We start from the raw sequence: 18,395 nt of genomic DNA on the forward strand, positions 1-18,395 counted from the left end.
TTTGCTGCTGTTTGTCCTCCATAACTAAAACATCTTTCTGCCTCAGGCTGATGTAGAAAATTCATTTATTCCAGTTTTTCAACAGAAAACGTTTCAGTCCAGATGGAGCAAAAATATTTCAGAAGTTTATTTTACGGCTTCCAGCAATTAAAACCCCGAATCCAGTTTATAGTTACAATAATCATAAAGAATGATAAAGCGGGCCTGTTCAGTTATCTCCATATTCATTTTTGCATCCAAGTGTATTAATGGAAAGTTGAGTGGAAGAAAAAAGTGGTAGGTGCTCAACCAGCAGGATGCGTTCAGGGCTGCGGGTCAGAAATGATTTACTGTAAATGAACACGTCGTGTTCCAGATGTTGATCTTTATTTCCTTCGTCTAAAAAGTTTTTTTGACTCAAAAAATCATGAAAAACTGAAGTTTGTTCTAAATGTGCAGAAGGGGACGCTGGTTCTGTTGGACTGTCTCCATGGAGATGAAACACCTGACCCTTAATCATCCTCTGACCCAATCCACTTCCGACAGGAAGTCTCTGATCGCAGATGTAGCTTGAGCTTTAGGACCATCTCATCAACTGGTTGCTAATTAAATCAGATTTTAGTCATTTTTCTGGATTCAAGCAGCAGATTTAGATCTGCTCGCTGATTGGCTGATCATTTAAAAAACTGTTCAGTGTCGGACGAATCATTTGTCAGCATTTCCTGAAAATGGAAGAAAAACCTTCAGATCATCATTTCATTCTTCATGGTTTTGTTTTTGACAGTAAATCATCCAGAATGTCTGAGGACAAGTTGCTGCAGGCGCGGTGATCTGCGGCGTGTTGCCTGTTGGCAGATGGCTGCCGGTTCCGGTTCGGGGCCTGAGGGAAGCAAAGGCAGAAATATTTCATGTACAATCGGATCAGAAATCATTTCAACAGGAAGCAGAACCGTTGGATCCATCAGAACCCGTCCAGACCTTCGTCCTCATCATCCTCCCTGCAGTTCTGTCTGCTGCAGGCGCATCGGAACCGGACCGACAGCCGAACCTCCTCTCTGACGTGCTGCTGCAGCTGGTGTTGTGAATCAGGCCGATGGCAGCGCTGCCAGAATCCGGCCATTTCTCAACACCAGGGCGGCCGCGCATCACTCACCACGTCACCGAGGGGCTCAACACGCGGCTCGGGGGCCACACGCGGCCGCCGTCCAGTCGGCTGGTCAAACCTGAAAGTTTTCTCCACTTTTTGTTTGTGTGTTTTTTTTAGGTTCCTGGTGAACATGACGTTTTTTCTGAAAATGTTTTCATGCAAACCCATGAAGACCCGACGTGCTGTAGTAACAGAACCTGGCCAGCATGAGGCGCTCTAACAATGAAACTCTCCAGGAACAGAGGAGGCGACTGGGTTCGTGGTTCGGTTCTGGTCAGAGGGAGAAATTACGTCATAATATTTAGCTATCAAATTAAATATTTAAATTCCTAACTAAATACTTAATTTCAATATTCAGTTTGTACAGTAAAGCTGGCGAATGTTGGAACTCTGATATTTATTCATGTATGAACAATATGGTGAAAATTAACAGCCTCATTTTTCTTTATGAAAGGTTAAAGAAAGAAAATTATTGCTGTTCATTTTTTACTGTGTCACTTTAGAAAAGGTGCCCAGAAATCCACCAAGTTACAACCGAACTTCTGGTTCTGGTTAACTGGACCGGTTTAGACCGCAGCTCCGCCCAGTACCAGCAGATGGTTCTGGTTCTGACCCAGATAGCAGATGGCTCTGGTTCTGTCCTGTGGCTGTTGGCTGGTTTTAATATTTCTGACCCACTTTAGTCTCTTCCCTGCAGATTTCCTGTCTGACCTGAAAACAACGTTTCCATTAATCTGAGCTTTGACTACACCACTCTCACTGAGGTCAGAAACTTTGAAGCTCATCTAGATTAGTTGTACATATCGTTAAAAAAAATCAGAAATAAACTCAACTTATGATTTATTTTTAATATTTGACTGATTAGAGGAAAATTATTGTTATGAATTCTGTCTTTCCCTCCATCTCTTTTATCTGCTTACACACACCCTGCAGCTTACATAACCATGTTTACGTGAGACTGCCGGCAGTCATATGTAAACAGCCTGAAACGGATTAGACTGAACCTGATTGGAGCCTTTAGGGAGGAACAGACTGCAGAGAGGAATAAAACGCTAAACTCTCCAGTCTTTGCCTCATCTGGTTCCGTCTATCAGCTCAGTGGGCCGGTGCTGGACGGTGCATGTCACTCTGGTTCTGATCCGTCTGGATGACATGTATGGCTTGTAACATGTGATCATTTTTTAGCATTAAAGCCTGTTTTTATAACCAAATCTCATTATTTCTCAAGGTATGTATTGAGGGGTTCTGGTCGGGTTCTGGAACTGGTTACCGGACCTGGTGGAGCACAGAGACAAAAATGAATGAGGTCCAACAGTTCACTTTAATTTGAAAAAGTCCAAACTTTTGGGGGTTTTTGTTGTTGTTTTTTTTATATATAAAAAAATAATCATAAAATATTGATTTCAAAATCTTGTTGGCGGTTATATATGAATAATGTGTACCTTGTTTTACTTTCCTTCATTTTATTTAACTCAAACTATGTTATTTTAATTTCTTTCTTAGTGCGCATGAATTAATCTAATTAACAGGCCAAACGGGTGTTTAAGGCGCATGCGCGGCCTGCAGGTGTGAACCAGGTGAATTTGATTGCAGTTGCTGAAAACGAGCGGAGAAGAAGAGGCGTCCGGATCCTCTGTCAGCGCAGAGAAACAGAGTCGAACCTACTGATTCCCAGAACATGGCGCCGCTGGGTTTGAAGGTGGGTGTTTGGACCGTCAGAACCGGCGGATTTGTTCAGTGTGAAGAACTAAATGTTGCTCTGTCTTCCTCAGCTGATCCTCATCGGCTTCATGTGTCTCAGAGTTGAAGGTAAGGACAGAAGAAGTTTTTCCTGTGTGGTTTCCGGTTCGGATGGACTCATCCCGTCCTCCGTGTGAGCAGGAAGCTGCAGCGTGGAGAACTGCCGCGACCCCCGGACCTGCGTCCTATCCGCGGACCGGAGGAGTTGCCGCTGCGCCGCGGGACTCTACGGCTCGAACTGCGGACACAGTACGTGCTCCTCTCCCGGCGGTTCTGGTGCCTCCGGACCTCAGGTCTGGTTCCGAAGGCCCTACCCCTTAAAATCATGTCGGTTCTTATTCAGCAGCAGAACCAGCAGTTTCAGACTCGTCTGGACCCGCTGACTCAGATTCTGGTTCGATTCTGGATGAATTTCTCGGTCCAGTAAGGCTAGTAGAAATGACGTCACCTGTCAGTGGATTGGTCAGCAAGTGACCAACCAGCGGCCGCGGTTTGACAGAAAACATGGCCGCTCGTTTAATGATCAAATGGCTGAGACATGTTCTCAGGTTTTGCCGGTGTTGAGCAGGAGCGGAGGGGCCCGGAGGAGCCCGGAGGAGCCCAGAGGGGCCCAGAGGGGAGGCAAAATATGACTGCAGGGATCCAAGCCTTTATCACGTCTGATGAGAGCTGGAGAAGGCTGAGGGCCTCCTGTTGAATATGGTGCATGTAGGATTATATAGCGGGTCATGTAGCGGGTCATGTAGCGGGTCATGTAGCAGGTCATGTAGCGGGTCATGTAGCAGGTCATATAGTAGATTATGTAGCAGGTCATGTAGCGGGTCATGTAGCGGGTCATGTAGTAGATTATGTAGCGGGTCATGTAGCGGGTCATGTAGCGGGTCATGTAGCGGGTCATGTAGCGGGTCATGTAGCGGGTCATGTAGCAGGTCATGTAGCAGGTCATGTAGCGGGTCATGTAGTAGATTATGTAGCAGGCTGCCCCAGTCATTGTTGACTCATGGTTGCTAAAAACTTTACAAGACTGACTGATTTTAGTGACGTAGTGTAAAATATGGAATAAAATGTTGTTGCATGACTGACTTTATTTACATTTAACTTTGGCACAAAATGACAAGTGGACTGACGTCATCAGTCACTTGGCAACAGATGGCAAACTAGCTAGAGCATTTCTACAGACTAAGTTAACATGAGTGGAGCTCCATGGAGCGGCAAAGTGAAAAGGATGGAAACAGAGAGCAAGGAAAAGCCAAAAACTGGACGCATAATTTGTTCCTGGTCTTGGAGATGAACCGGACTTTTTTGCTGGCAGCGATTCAGACCCGCCAAAACTGGCAGCCCAGCGAAGGAGCCGGACTGGTTACAGGTAGCAACTGTGACATTATTCACAGAGTGAGTTAACTGTAGACTGATTGTAAACTGGATCAGCCCAGCCGTCTAGTTTACATCCCCTTTTCTCTCTGTCGGTGGTCCAGCAGTGACGTCAGGGACTGAAGGCTGAGTTCTGGTCGGGTTCAGCGGTTTTGAGCCAAGACAGCAGCATGGCGTCTATAGTTCAGGTTTCCATTGGAGAATCTTCCAGATCGTCCAGTTTGTGTGAACGGCGGCGCGCGCGCGATCCGCGCCGAGTTACAAACATCCAGAGGAGCACGAGCTTCTGTGACACGCTGCGCATGCGCCGCGAGCCTCTGTGTTCCCGCTTCAACGCGCTGCTGCGTGCTCTGTTCAACACGTCAACAATAAACCTAGCTTTTAGCTTCAGCAGTTGCTAGCTGCTCCAGGCTCTGAGTTGAGATTGATAAAGTGTTAAAATGGTCCGAACCCATCCGCGGTTCTGAACTGAATTGAATTTGTTCCGTCATTAGTGACCAGCAGCCGGATGTTTCTGGTCTCCTGGTTTGTTGAACTTCAAGTCAGATGGATTTCAGACACAGTTTCTCTCTGTGGTGGTGAAACTTGTAAGCTCCGCTGTTGCGGTCATGTCTGTGTTGTAAAGTAAAATGATCATAATAATTATATTATTTGGGTATAAAGGGCCGGTCATTAGCCCCGCCCCCCGGCCCGACGCCGACTTGTTCCGCTATGAGTCTAAATCCAGAGAAAGTCCCGCAGATTATTTTGTTTGCGGCAGAGATGTTTCTGCTGTTTCCAAGGAAATGAGTTTTAATTTTGGATAAATCTGGTTAACCCGTCAGTCGTGGAGCGGCGCTTCTGTTTGCTTAAAGTTTCCTTTTTCTTTCTTTTTCACGCTCTGCGGCTTTTTGCCAGTTTCTGTCGCCGTGACGCTGTCTGTCCTCCTGCAGGCGCGCAGCTGAAGGTCCTGTGCGGCAGAGACTTCATGAGCATCCGGGCCGCAGAGGATTTCTTCTCCTACCTGAAGGTCCCGCTGGAGTCGCTGCACCTGCCGAACCGGTCGTGCCGGGCCCAGAGGGAGGTGATCGCCGGGACGCCGTTCTTCATGTTCCGGACCTCCAGGGAGAAATACCTGGCCTGCGGAGGGAAACCGCTGCAGGTACCGGTCCGGTCCCACTGCTTCAGACCTTCCTCACCTGTGATCCAAACCGACTCCTTCTGTTCTGTTGCAGAAGAACTCGACCCACCTCCTGTACTCCCTCACGGTCCAATCAGAACCTCAGGTCAGCGGGAACATTATCAGAGACCCGGCCATTAAAATGGACTTCACCTGCGTCTACCCGAACCTGCGCAGGGTCAGCCTGCCGTTCCCGGTCCGGCCCATCTCCAGGTGAGAAAACCGGACCGATTCTGGTGATCCTGCCACAGTTTGGACCTCCGGCGGTAACGTAGGTCTCCTGGCTGATCAGCCAGATGGTGATGCAGGTGGAGGAGACGGACGCCACCATCCAGATGTTGCTGTTCGCCGACAGCAGCTTCAGCCGGGCCTTCAGCGGCACGCCGACCATAGAGCTGCGGGACCCGGTAAGGAGACACAGCTGACCCGGTTCCGGTCCGATTAATTTAGATTAACCGATTAATGTCTGGATGGAAAAAGATGACTAATTTAAAAAATCTACAACTTAAAGGTTTTATCTCAATGCAAAATGTTTGATTCAGGGTTTTCCGATTAATTGACTTACTAAATTTCTAGGGATTTTTTTCTACCATACCGATCACCGATCTCTAGTAGTCAAGACCACCCAACCCGAGACCCAGTCGAGACCAAGACCGGCGCCTCGCGCTACATGACTCAATAAATGTGAAATATGATCAAAATTGCTTCTCAAATTGATCTGAAAGATTCAAAACATCCAGATATTAAAGACTTGGAGCTGAAATATATTTAACCAGTATCATTATCAATTCAAACTCTTCATTCTACTTTGCTTCATCTCTGTGCCACAATCTGGAGTTCTCCTGCCCTCCTTAAAATGATAACGCCCTGGGCGGTTGCCCATACTGCCCATGTCAGAAACCACCACTGTCTGCAGCATTAAACAGTAATTAATGTAATGCACCAACAGTAAACAACGCTCAACTATGAACGCTGACCAAGGAGCAACAAGGCGACTGACTTTCTCTCTCTCTGCTGCATGAAGCCCGGCAGCTCAGAGCTGGAACATCTGGAACATGACAGGAGACCAACACGGTCCGAGCAACGAGCATGCTCTGCTGCTCTTATGTTCTGGTGTTTTATTTATTCGCTGATTAAATAAAAATCAATGTGTATAATTAAATAAAATAATAGTTAGAGCATTGCAAGAACAAAGAACAGCTGTCGCTGAGGCTCCAGTCCTATCATTCTTAGTAAAGAGCCGTTCAGAAGAATCGGATCGTTCATGAATGTCAGACTGTGGTCGCAGCGTTGTCCCATACATGCGACATGTCAGTCAACACCTGCGCACAATAATTCAGCGCAGTGAGTGACGCCGTTTTGTACAGTTTGTCCCTGAACAGCTAGTTTTGCTAGCATCACGTCCACAGAGCTTAGCTTTCCTTGAGCTTCTTTTCTAAGTGACTGTAGAAGTTAAAGGGGAGGCGACGACAGAAACGCGTAATTAGCAAGTCGCGTTATTGCTTGGATTTGAATCGGAATGTTTTGCATCCAGTGAAAACAAAGATGTTAATAAATTTGTGCTGTAAATTTGGTGATATTTCTGCAGCTGCGGTCTAGAAATAAAATCCCGAGACCATTAAAACGTTTCTTTTAACCCGGTCTGGAGAACTACAACACAGCGACCATATCTACGGTTTTAACGCTTTGACATGAATCCAACACGCTGTGAAACATTATCCGTGTTGCAGTTTAACCCTTTCCTTTGACCTTTGACCCCCGGCCCTCGTGTTGCAGGTGCATGTGGAGGTCTCTGTGGCCGAGCCTGCGGACTTCTTCCTCCTCCGGGTCGATGACTGCTGGGCCAGCCGGTCCCCGCAGCCCAACGCCACCGGACTGCTTCACAGCCTCGTCCAGAACGGGTCAGAACCGGTTCCGCTCCTCTCTTTGCTGAAGGAAGCGGCTCCTCACCCTTCCTCCTCTTCTTCCTCAGCTGCGTGGCCGACCCCACCGTGACCTTCCTCCCGCTGGCTGAGGACCGGGCCGGGCCCAACGGCCGAAGCTCCGGGGTCCGGTTCCGCTTCCAGATGTTCCGCTTCACCGCTGGACCCGCCGAGTTCTACCTGCACTGCAGCGTGCAGCTGTGCGAGCCGGACGACCAGCCGTCCTGCCTGCCGGTGAGCATCGGCCCGGTTCTGACCCGGCCCAGTTCCTCTGGTCCTCCCAGAACTTAAAGTTTTTCTCCTCAGAGCTGTGGCGCCATCAGGAAGCGGGAAGCCGTCAGGCCGCTTCCCAGCCGCGGTCTGCTGTCCTACGGACCGATCCGGGTCGAGGTTCCGGACCGGCCCGTGTCCAGTGAGCTCCTCCTCCTCCTCCTCCGTCATCATCTCCAGGTTCTGTTCTTCATGTCTGCTTTGTTCCAGATGTTCTGACGGCGGCGGTTCTTCCTGTGGCCGCAGTCTGGACGCTGGGCTTCTTCCTCACCCTCCTCATCATTGTGGCCAAGGCCGGCAGGAGGCGGGTCCCCGAACCCGACGGCCCCTGACGGCAGGAAGCTCCAATAAACCCTCTTTCATCACTTCCTGTTTTCCTCCTGTTCACAGCAGCTTTTTATAAAACTCAAAATACTTTCAAGTTCTAGATGTGATTCATTCCAGCCAGAAACTGATGCAGAAAACCCAAAATAATAATAATGTTTATGATGCAGAAAACCCCCAAAATAAACTTTAAATCGGTTGTGATGGAGGAACCGGACCAGAGCTGGGGGCTCATGAGGCGGACATGTTAAGTCATCATTTAAATGGTCAAAAAGGTTTTGTTAATTTTGCCAACAGAAAACTGATTAACTTACAAAATATTAAGGTTGAAAGAAACTCTTCCAGTTTTTTAGTTAAGTTTGTGCAGCTGCAATTCTACAACAAGAACAGCAGGTGGCGGCCTCGGGTTTCGCTTATGGATGTAGGTCAACTTCAGAAGGTATGGCAAGCCGTTTTACCAGAGAATCAAGTTCTTTCCATTCAGAACAGGCCCAGATTCAACTGCTTGGAGGTCCCTTAAAGCAGTGGTGGTCCCCAACCTTTTTATCACCGCAGACGGGTCAAGATTTAGCTGTTTTACTGGAGGGGGGGGGGTCCAGATAAGATTTCTGCATGTTGGTGTGTAAACTAAAGACTAGTTCACATGGCACAATTTTACATTTTTTGCCCTGGTATCCCTAACTGGGAGCGAGAACGCAACCTGTGACAGGTAGCCAATCAGAAAACGTGCTGACGTAAGCACGCAGGGGAAACCCAAACAGCTGACGTGGCGCAACCCAGAATCCAGTGGATATCGGAGATATGTGGAAACTATCTATTTAATAAACATGGATGTTTATTCAGTTAAAAATGTTAAATCCCACAATCCTTAAATGGTGTGAACCAGACCTAAAACTCACAAACTCCTCTCGTCTCTCCACTGCCCTAACGCTCTCTGACTCTGGTCGCTATGGTAACGTTTACATATCCCTTCAAAATAAGATACAGATGCGCCACAAAAACAAACATTTTACTTTGGTGAAAACTTTAACTCAGGATAACGACTAATGGAGCCCTGAGCTTGTTTCTCTGCAACCAGACGGTCCATCTGGGAGAGACGAGAGACGATGAGACCGGAAGTGTTGCTGATGCTCAGGGTTCTTGGTCTCTAGTGGAGAAGCAGCTTGAAGCTTCATTGCCTCATTAACATCCGGTCACCATATCATGCAGAGCTTGGACTGTGGGAATCACCTGCCGGGATAAATCCATCCTCCTGTCTCTTCTCTGGGCCTTTTCCCTTCACAAAGAAACTTTCCAAACAATCTGATCCGTTTCTGACTCATTTTGCTGCTTGTGGCTCCATGTTGGCGGCAAGACGGAACCGAGAGAATCCGGTTAAAGGACTTTCAAAATAAAAGATCCTCCACACTCAAATAATTCATAAAACGGAAATATTTAATTATTTCTTGCGCGGCCCGGTACCAATTGGTCCACGACTGGTACCGGTCCGCAGCCCGGGTTTTGGGGACCACTGCCTTAAAGGGCTCGGTTACCTGCAGTTTAAAACCGTCAGTGATCAACCAGTACCGGTTCTAGGGCACCGGCCCCGTCGGGCCTCCACTGGCCCGCGTTTAGAACCGTTTATGGACTCAGCCAATCACAGAGCAGCAGCTCTGAAGGTGGTGATGATGGTCAAACTGAAGTTCAGAACCGACAGAGTAACTGGATTGTTGGTACCGCACTGTTTTATGGAACATGAAATAAATAGAACCGGATCTTTGCTGCTGTTTGTTCACATTATGACATTTATTTGGGAATAAAGAATGCAATTTTGCACATTTGGACTTTTTGTAGGACTGAGACCGGAGGAGGAACCATCAGAACCAGAACCGCCTCGGTGAAGGGATGGAGATGTCAGGTTAACGATGACTCTGTGACCAGTTGTACCTAATAAAGTGGCCGGTGAGGGTACATTTAAAATCCAAGCAGTTTCAGAAAGACTGGGCCTTTATTATGTGATATAATGACTTGCCATACCGGGAGGAGACCTACTCTGAAATCACGGATCGACTTTATTCGGGTATTTCCGTCGTTTTTTACGGAGCTTTAGATGTTGAAATAATGTGACCTGACGGTGGGAGCAGAACCTCAGATGGGTTCTGATTGGTTCTGATCTTTCGGGTCCACTTCTACGCGGTGAAGAAAGGAACTGTTGAACTTTCCAGGATCCGGTTCCTCTGAGCTCGGTTCAGTTCGGGTATGTGAGTCCTGCTTCAGCTGATCCCTGGATTGGACCGGGCCGGAGGCTCCGAACCGTTCTGCGGTCCAACTTCAGGTCAGAACTCCAGAGTTCGGAATCCGGACGGGCTGCGGAGGAAGAGGAAGCGCTCTCTGTCTAATGGACAAAGTTCCTTCATCATCATCATCACATCAGCTGCGGCCAGAGAGGAAGATGAGCATCATCATCATCATCATGTCGGTCTGTCTGGTTCCGCTGGTTCCGCTGGTCTCCTGCAGCGCAGAGACGCCTGATGAGGAAAACCTGAACCCGGAGGTAACAGCAGCAGGTTTCCACTTCCGGCCCAAAGTTTCTTACAGTTTAATACAGAATGATCCAGTCCAGTCCGAACCGTTTCCAGTCCAGTTCCGTCCTGAAGTCATGAACATCTGGTTGATCTGCTGCTGAGGATTTTCTCCCTCAGGAGCTCCTGACCCGGTCCTCCAGGTCCGGTTCGGTTCTGAAGGCGTCCATTGCTGACTTCATTTTTCTCCTCGTCTGTCAGAGCAGGAATGTTGATGTGAACCATCTGCTGCTGATACCGGGTCCAGTTCGGCCTGAGACCTGAAAACCTGTGTGTCTCTCTGTGTGTGTGTGGGGGGGTGTGTGTCTCTGTGTGTGTGTGTGTGTGGGTCTCTGTGTGTGTGTGTGTGTGTGTCCCTGTGTGTGTGTGTGTTCTGGTAGGAGTGGCTCCGTCGTTTCGGCTACCTGTCCCGGTCCGGTCTCCAGATGTCCGGCCCGCTTTCGGCCCAGATTCTGTCCAGAGCCGTCAGCGACATGCAGCGCGTCTACGGCCTGGCGCCGACCGGACGCCTGGACGCCGCCACGCTGGCGTAAGCTCTGTTACCGTGGCAACCATCTACAGGCCTTCAACCTTTTAAACATTTCTTTGTTCTGACTGCAAACTGTAACTGATTCTGTTTAATTGGGGTCCGAGCAGCAGAGAGCCGAGGAAAGCTTTGAGGTTGAAGGTACAGATACAAAGAAAATCTGAAAAGTGTGGTGTGCTTTTATATTCATGAATATTAGAGGCGGTGTGTGTTTGAATAAGTGAAACTTTTCATTTTAAAGTCAGTCTGTTAGCAAATCAGCCTGCGGTGTGTATGTAAACATGTGAGCTGAGCTGTGTGTGCTGCAGGGCGATGCAGCGGCCTCGCTGCGCCCTCCCTGACAGGACGCCTGAGGCCGGGGTCGGCGGGGTCAGGATGAGGCGCTTCGCCCTGACGGGTCAGCGCTGGGATAAGGAGCGGCTCTCCTTCAGGTTGAGTCTGAAGCGAAGCCACGTTTCAGCCCAAAGGTTCTGGTTCTGATGGTTCCGGTTCTGATGGCGTCTGTCCCGCTCTGCCAGCATCCTGTACCGGCGGATCCCGCCCTCGCTGGGTCTGAACCGGACCTCCGACGCAATCCGCCGGGCCTTTGGCGTGTGGAGCCGCGTGACGCCGCTGTCCTTCCAGGAGCAACCTGCGGGGGGCGCCGCCGACATCCTGCTCCTCTTTGCCTCTGGTTTCCATGGAGACATGTCCCCGTTCGACGGCGAGGGCGGGTCGCTGGCCCACGCCTTCTACCCCGGGCCGGGAACGGGCGGAGATACGCACTTCGACGCCGACGAGCCGTGGACGCTGGACGCCCAGAACCAGGAAGGTCCGATTCTGGGCGGTTGCGGTTGGGCTGCCCATCCTGTAATGTTTCCATGACGACATTTTTTTCCGTCACCTGTGCTGCAGGTATCGACCTCTTCCTGGTGGCGGTGCATGAACTAGGCCACGCTCTGGGCCTGGAGCATTCAGAGAACCCCGCCGCCATCATGGCTCCTTTCTACCAGTGGAGCGACGCGCAAAACTTCAGCCTGCATGGCGACGACATCGCAGGGGTCCAGCGCATGTATGGTGAGGCACTGCAGGCAGGGAGGAGGTCAGGAGGTCAGCGGGTCCTCCTTCAGTTAGGTCTGGATGGTTTTCCTAACGATCTGCTTGGCATTCCAAGTCCACCTCGCTGCAGCAAACAGGAAGGGCGGGACGGACCGCTGTCAGTCTCAGACCTTATTTGGAAACGGGACCATTGCACTCCGGAAGTGTTGCCGTTGAAAGTATTGTTAAAAGATTGTCTGTTAGTCTGCAGCTCAGGTGACCAAACCAGCTGAGAAGAAGAAAAGTTAAAACTCAAGTTAGAATGTTAAGTTTTAACATTTTAACTCAACAACTTCAAGTTGGGAAACCCCAAGATCACTAAGTCTTCTTAAAATATAGAGTCTCTGAGAACAGTTCTTAAAAATGTAACCAGTGTTTTCAGCAAAGTTGAGCTGACTGTCCAGGAACGACCCGAGGAATTTAAAATTTACCAGTTTTAACAAGTTGGCCAAGGAGTGAAACTGGAATCACTTTCAGGTGTTATGTCATTAAATTAGCTCTACATCTTTAAGAGAATGAAAAATTAATAAAAAATAATAAAGACTATGTGGTATTCTGATTTAGTAATGTAATTATATTAGTTGTGTTACCACCCCCACGCCACTAGAGGCAGTATCAGGCCCGAAAAGATGCGACTAAGGAGCAGATTTAGAAGTTCACAGAAGCTACAGAACTTGTTAAAAACTGTGAGCTGCACTGAAGTAAATAAAAGAGAGAAGTTCAAATACAAGCTGAGAATAAAAATCCTTCCTAACGGTGAAGATATATCACAGATTTCAAATGAAAATAAAAACGGGAGAAATGGATAATATAGGTAATAGCGCCCCCTTCACTTCCGGTCCCGTTTTCAAATAAGGTCTGAGACTGACAGCGGTCCGTCCCGCCCTTCCTGTTTGCTGCAGCTAGGTCCTTCTCTGGGATTCTGTCCTGTTGCTAAAGTTTTGATCAATAAATGTTTCTTTTGTTATAAATCAGATGTGGAGTTCCTCAAGGCTCCGTCTGGAGCTGCGCCCCCTGGCTCTCACTATGGGTACTACAGTCTACTGCAGTGTTTCTCAAACCTTTTCAGGCTGAGGAACACAAACAGCCACAGACCAGCTAACCTGAAATCGACCCCGCAATAACACATCTAAACATACACTGAAAAAAATATAAAGCCCCGTGTCAAATATAAGAGTTTTATGAACAATTGGGTTACGCAATAGATAGAGAAACTCAAAATACATTTTCAGTAATTACTGATCTTCATATCGGCATCGATGGCATCGTGGTTCGGCCGTTTGTAGCGGATCGACAGTCCTGATCGGGGTCAGGCTGAGGAATCCGATTCTGACCCAGTTGGCTTCCCGTAGGCGGTTACAGACAGTCTGAGGTTTGATGTGTCTGTTGTTCAGACCAATAGTCTCATCAGCTGAGTGTCGCTGGTCTGAGCCGATCCTCAGACGGACGAGCCGACGTGGCCGTCTGGTGCTGAGCGGTCAGACGAGGATGAGGAGGATCTGCAGTAGAGCCGGTCTGTTGGAAACCAACTCTTAAAGGGCCAACGGTCCGATAACGGACCATTATCGGACCGTCGGTACGACGTCCTGCATCCAACATGCCAACGGCTCCAACATAACATCTGAGGCTTTCTGACTTCTGACATAATGTGACATTTTGGGCCTTTTATTGTCCAGGCCAAGGATTGTCCAGCTGTTGCTCATTTCGTTTGACCAGCCAGTGGACATGTCCCACAATGCACCGAGTAAAACAACAACTCACTGAGTAACGCTCACTGACAGGAAGTTGGATTAAAAATTATACACAGATCAAGAGAAATATTTGTTTTGTACAATAAAATGTCAGCAATGCTCATTTACAGTTGTTAACTCCACATGGCAACAATATCTGACATGAGGCCTTTAGATGTTTGTTCAGTATATAAGTCAACCTGAAATGAAAACATTATTCTCTTAGCTGGTGTGTTGCTGTTTGGTAAATGTGACGACAGCCATGATCAGGTCCACTTCTACCGGTTCTGAAAGTGTCTGAGCTTCCTAATGAAGTCATGGAAATTAAAAACAAGTTGTTCTTTACTGTTATGTGCATTAATAACATTTATGTCTATTTGTGATTTAGTAAAAGCACAATTAAAGGAAAATAGACTTGAGTTGCTTTAGCAGAAACAAAAAATCATTTTCTGCACCATTAAATATACAAATAATAAATCCATTTCTATCAATTGTATTAATTTAATTTAATCATTTTTAATTAAATAAAAATAATAATAGCTGTCGACCTGAAAGCAGAACATCATCGATTACAAGCCATAAAAACAAAGAACAGTTCTGACAGCATAGAACCGTTCAAAGGAATCCATTCGCTAGTGAACGACAGCAGATTCAGCTTCCTCTGCTCAGACAATATTCCTGGACCGGAACCGGATCCAGAGAAGCTAAAGACCACAGAACCACTCAGGAGTCTTCATCAGAGATCCATTAGGAACCGAGGGAGACGACAGATGACTCGGATCAGAACCGCATGTTCACGTGATTCTGAACGTGGCGACAGATTCAGAGAATTTAAGGAATCTGAGAAAATCCACACCAGCGTCCCAAACAGGAAGTGCATTTTTCCTGTTTTCCTCCTCACGCTGCTGAGGCGACCCGGTTCTGTTGGCTTGTATGATCCGACATGTTTACAGCCGGCCAGAAATAAAGGGAGCAGAAGCTGCAGGACGCCAGCTGGTCGCTTAGCAACCAGCTGCTCAGAGAGGCCGCGTGTCTGGACAGCTGCATGTTCTGCAGGCGTCCCATTCGGTTCTGTTGGGTCGGGTTCTGTCTGTCTTTCCCTCAGGTTCTGTTTTGCTCTACAGGTCCTCCTGTAGCCTCTGATGCTCCGCCCTCTTCTCCTCCCACGCATCGTGATGACATCATCATCACCACGCCCCTCTCCACACCCTCCTCACCTGATCCCCCCGACCCGACCCAAACCGACCCGGATCCCCAAGCCCAGCCGGATCCGAGCCTCAGCCCCCCTCTGGCCACGCCTACCTCTCATCTGGTTTCGCCCCTCACCACCTGGACCGGGCCGGACCCGGACCCGGTCACGCCGGCGGTCAGGACAGACGGCCCGCCCAGCATCTGTGACGGAGACTTTGACACGGTGACGTTGCTGCGAGGCGAAATGTTCGTCTTCAAGGTGAGAGCCGACCCTAAAACCCGACCCGGCTTCCGGAACCTGAGCGGTAAGCTGTGGCTGTTTGCAGGGCCGCTGGTTCTGGCGGGTCCGGAGGAACCGGGTCCTGGAGAACTACCCCATGCCCATCTCCGTCTTTTGGAACGGCCTCCCTGACGACATCAACGCCGCCTACGAACGACACGACGGGAAATTTGTCTTCTTTAAAGGTAGAGACTTCCTGCTGCTTCCTTTCACCGACGCCGTAGTGGAAAGGTTTCTCAACATGAGGAGAGGGACCCAGTGTGGCTCCGGTGTGTTGGGACTCCGAGGAGCTGAGCTGCAGGAGGAAAACACGGAGTTAGAGTTTTCTCTGCTGCATTAACCGCAGAAATGAGCAAATTAAAATTACAATAATAAATTTGCTTAATGGAAACACAGCGATTTAAAAAACTCAAGAAAAATGGGAATGGAGACGCTTTGGTCACGAGTCACATGACCAGCAGCGGCACGTCATCACTGGCAGAAATGGGCCGGTGGGCGGGGCCAGTAGGCGGAGCCCTTTATCCCTTTTTTCTGGCTGGCTGTAAGATCCTCTCTGTCCTCTGGTCCTCCAGGCGACAGGTTCTGGTTGTTCCGGGAGGCCGACGTTCTGCCCGGCTATCCTCAGCCGTTGCACCAGTACGGCCGAGGAATCCCCGTCCATCGGATCGACACCGCCATCTGGTGGGAGCCCAATGAGTTCACCTACTTCTTCAGCGGCGACAGGTACGCCCCGCGGCGCCCACAGATGCTTCTGCCGCCCTGAGTCATCAGCTGCTGCTTGTCTGCAGGTACTGGCGCTACAACGAGGAGACGCGCAGCGCCGACCGCGACTTCCCCAAACCCATCAGCAGGTGGGGCAAGATCCCGGCCTCGCCCAGGGGAGCCTTCCTCAGCGAAGACGGAGGTACTGCTTCCTGTTTGTAGCTCCGCCCTCAACCACCACAGAAGGAAGCTGGAAACCAGAACCAGTAGAGGAGCAGAGTCTGGTCAGAACGGTTCTGATTGGACTCCTTCAGGTCGGTTCTGACTGCAGAGCTGGACCCGACGAACGTTTGGGACTTGAGTCTCCTGGCCGTTGATAAACCAGGACCGCTGCTGGTTGTTGTGAACAGCGCCCCCTTGTGGCCCTGCCACCATCAGCAGCTGTTCACGTCACATTAGAAATCGAAAGGTTAATTAGAAATAATTTACTAAATGCCACAAAAACGTTTTGATGCTCGCTTGAGGTGGATGGAAACAGGTTTACTGACGTAGCCAACTTTCCCAGTCCAGACCTCCAGCAGGAAGTTCTCTCTGCTAGTTCCAACCTCTACTTCCTGTTTATTGCAGTCTTACGTAGCGTCAGCCTTTCTGTGTCACCTGGTTGATTCGTTCCCATGCAGCAGATGAAAAGACGTTTAATTCTCTTCTTCTCTGTTTGCTTTTTTAACTGCGACATCCTGACGGCCCCGCGGCTCGTGGTTCTGATGTTCTTCTTCTTCTTCTGCTGTCCTCCAGCCTCCACCTACATCTACAAAGGCTCCAGTTACTGGAGGTTCGACAACCGCCGGACGGAGGCGGACCGCGGCTACCCCCGCTCCATCCTGAAGGACTTCATGGGCTGCGTTGGAGTCCCCGACCCGGACCCGGACCCGGAAACCGAGCGGAACCCGGGGACGGAACTGGTCCGACCCCCGCGGCCGACCAAACCGGGCCGCGGGCCGGACCGGGAGCTCAGGCCCGGCAGCACAGAAGACGACCCAGACCAGGAAGTGAACGTGGTGGTGACGGTGACCGACAGCGAGTCAAAGGTCATGACCCTGGTCATGGTGACGGCACCGCTGCTGCTCATCCTGTGCATCCTGGTTCTGGTCTACACCATCCTCCGGACTCTGCAGAACAAGGAGCCGCCCCGGGCCCTGGTGCACTGCAAGCGCTCTCTGCAGGACTGGGTCTGACCCAGTCCAGGGGCCGACTGGACCGCCGGTACCACCGGTACCACCGGTACCACCGCCCTGATCCCTCACCACCACGCTGTCACCCTCTGCCCTCCTTCTTCTATCTCAGATTTGTTTAAAAGTGTCGCAGCTCCAGTCTGCTCTCTGTGCCTTTGGCTGGACGATGAGGCTGCTGCTGGACGGCAGCCTCATCTGGACGCCAGCGAGCTTCGGATCAGCTCCAGGCGGATCCGGCTGCAGCAGAAATGCAGACGAAGACATTAGAGCTCAGAGATCAGAGACACTGCAACCCGACACCACGGCGTCACTGAATACCAAACTCCTTATGTTGTTTATTCAACTTAAAACTCTGATTTTATCTGACAATCAATTAGGACGTGGAGAAGACCAGAAGGTTCCACAGCATCATGCTGCCACCACCATGCTTTAGCCTGGAGGTGGAGAGTTCAGGCTGTTGGATTTTGAGCTCTTGGAGCTGTTCATAGCTGGGATGTTGTCGCAGATCCGAACCTGGCTGTAAACAGAACCAGAACCTTCCAGTTCTGCTGCTGGACCTCTGGAACCTCTGAGACCAGAACCAGAACCGCTCCAGTTGGATCATGTGTTGTCCTAGGTAACAATCAACTAACTGTGTTACCTTCTGTTGTTATAATAATGCTCTACATAGTACTTCCTGATTTAACGCCTTTAAATTGGGCCTCTGGCTCTTTAAAAGCTCCCGCTCTTCCTGAAGCTCCGCCTCCAGGAAGTTGTCCCAACATGGCTCCTCTATTAACCTTTTAACATTTTTACCAGCGCTGCTCTGAGCAGCAGCTCAGCAGCTCCACCTGCTGTCTGCTAATTGCTGCTGGCTAGTCTGAAGGAGCTGAATGGGGAGGAGCTGCGCCTCGAAGGCGGGGCTAAGTCCACCCAGGCGTTTTGCAGCTGAATGGTTGCCATGGAGATTAAAGGATTTCTAAAACATGAAAGAGTCAGAGCAACACTGCAGGGAGAAACATGACAACTGTTGGTTTTTCATGATGCTGCCCCTTTAAGTCCCACACAGCTCTGATTTAAGGTTTCAGAATAAAGGAATCTAAAAACCAAGGATCATTTTTCTTCCAACTCTGCTTCTTGAAGGTTCGTCTCATAAAGTCCCAATAAAACAGTTCAATCAGTTTGTGTCTGGATCAAGATGAGGG

General features: G+C 49.4%; 2 protein-coding genes and 1 long non-coding RNA gene across 6 annotated transcripts; 2 read left to right on the forward strand and 1 right to left on the reverse strand.

Annotated features, from left to right (window-relative positions):
• Positions 1–103: 103 nt before the first annotated feature.
• On the reverse strand, positions 104–1,678 carry LOC116708701 (uncharacterized). Its single transcript, XR_004336742.1, has 2 exons — positions 958–1,678; positions 104–859 (listed from the first exon to the last, which is right to left on the reverse strand). It is a non-coding gene; the product is annotated as an uncharacterized LOC116708701 (long non-coding RNA).
• Positions 1,679–1,680: 2 nt separating this feature from the next.
• On the forward strand, positions 1,681–8,009 carry zpd (zona pellucida glycoprotein d). Of its 4 annotated transcripts, XM_032546475.1 has the most exons (11): positions 1,681–2,432; positions 2,656–2,825; positions 2,899–2,935; positions 3,008–3,115; positions 5,170–5,378; positions 5,452–5,609; positions 5,689–5,803; positions 7,173–7,297; positions 7,369–7,552; positions 7,625–7,730; positions 7,799–8,009. In XM_032546475.1, the coding sequence occupies exons 2-11, from the start codon at positions 2,805–2,807 to the stop codon at positions 7,918–7,920; spliced, it is 1,185 nt and encodes a 394-aa protein (XP_032402366.1). In that variant the 5' UTR covers positions 1,681–2,432; positions 2,656–2,804; the 3' UTR covers positions 7,921–8,009. The 4 variants fall into 4 exon arrangements, with proteins under 4 accessions (XP_032402366.1, XP_032402376.1, XP_032402387.1 ...); XM_032546485.1 differs by lacking the exon at positions 1,681–2,432 and having other exon boundaries at positions 2,439–2,825; positions 5,455–5,609; XM_032546466.1 differs by lacking the exon at positions 1,681–2,432 and having other exon boundaries at positions 2,440–2,825.
• Positions 8,010–9,536: 1,527 nt separating this feature from the next.
• LOC116708494 (matrix metalloproteinase-15-like) lies at positions 9,537–18,371 on the forward strand. The gene is made up of 10 exons (XM_032546358.1): positions 9,537–10,445; positions 10,854–11,002; positions 11,308–11,430; positions 11,518–11,810; positions 11,894–12,055; positions 14,931–15,256; positions 15,324–15,462; positions 15,850–16,000; positions 16,066–16,181; positions 16,775–18,371. The coding sequence occupies exons 1-10, from the start codon at positions 10,290–10,292 to the stop codon at positions 17,212–17,214; spliced, it is 2,055 nt and encodes a 684-aa protein (XP_032402249.1). The 5' UTR covers positions 9,537–10,289; the 3' UTR covers positions 17,215–18,371.
• The last annotated feature ends 24 nt before the right edge of the window (positions 18,372–18,395 follow it).

The sequence above is a fragment of the Xiphophorus hellerii genome, chromosome 2 (assembly GCF_003331165.1).
Source record: "Xiphophorus hellerii strain 12219 chromosome 2, Xiphophorus_hellerii-4.1, whole genome shotgun sequence".
Taxonomy (NCBI): domain Eukaryota; kingdom Metazoa; phylum Chordata; class Actinopteri; order Cyprinodontiformes; family Poeciliidae; genus Xiphophorus; species Xiphophorus hellerii.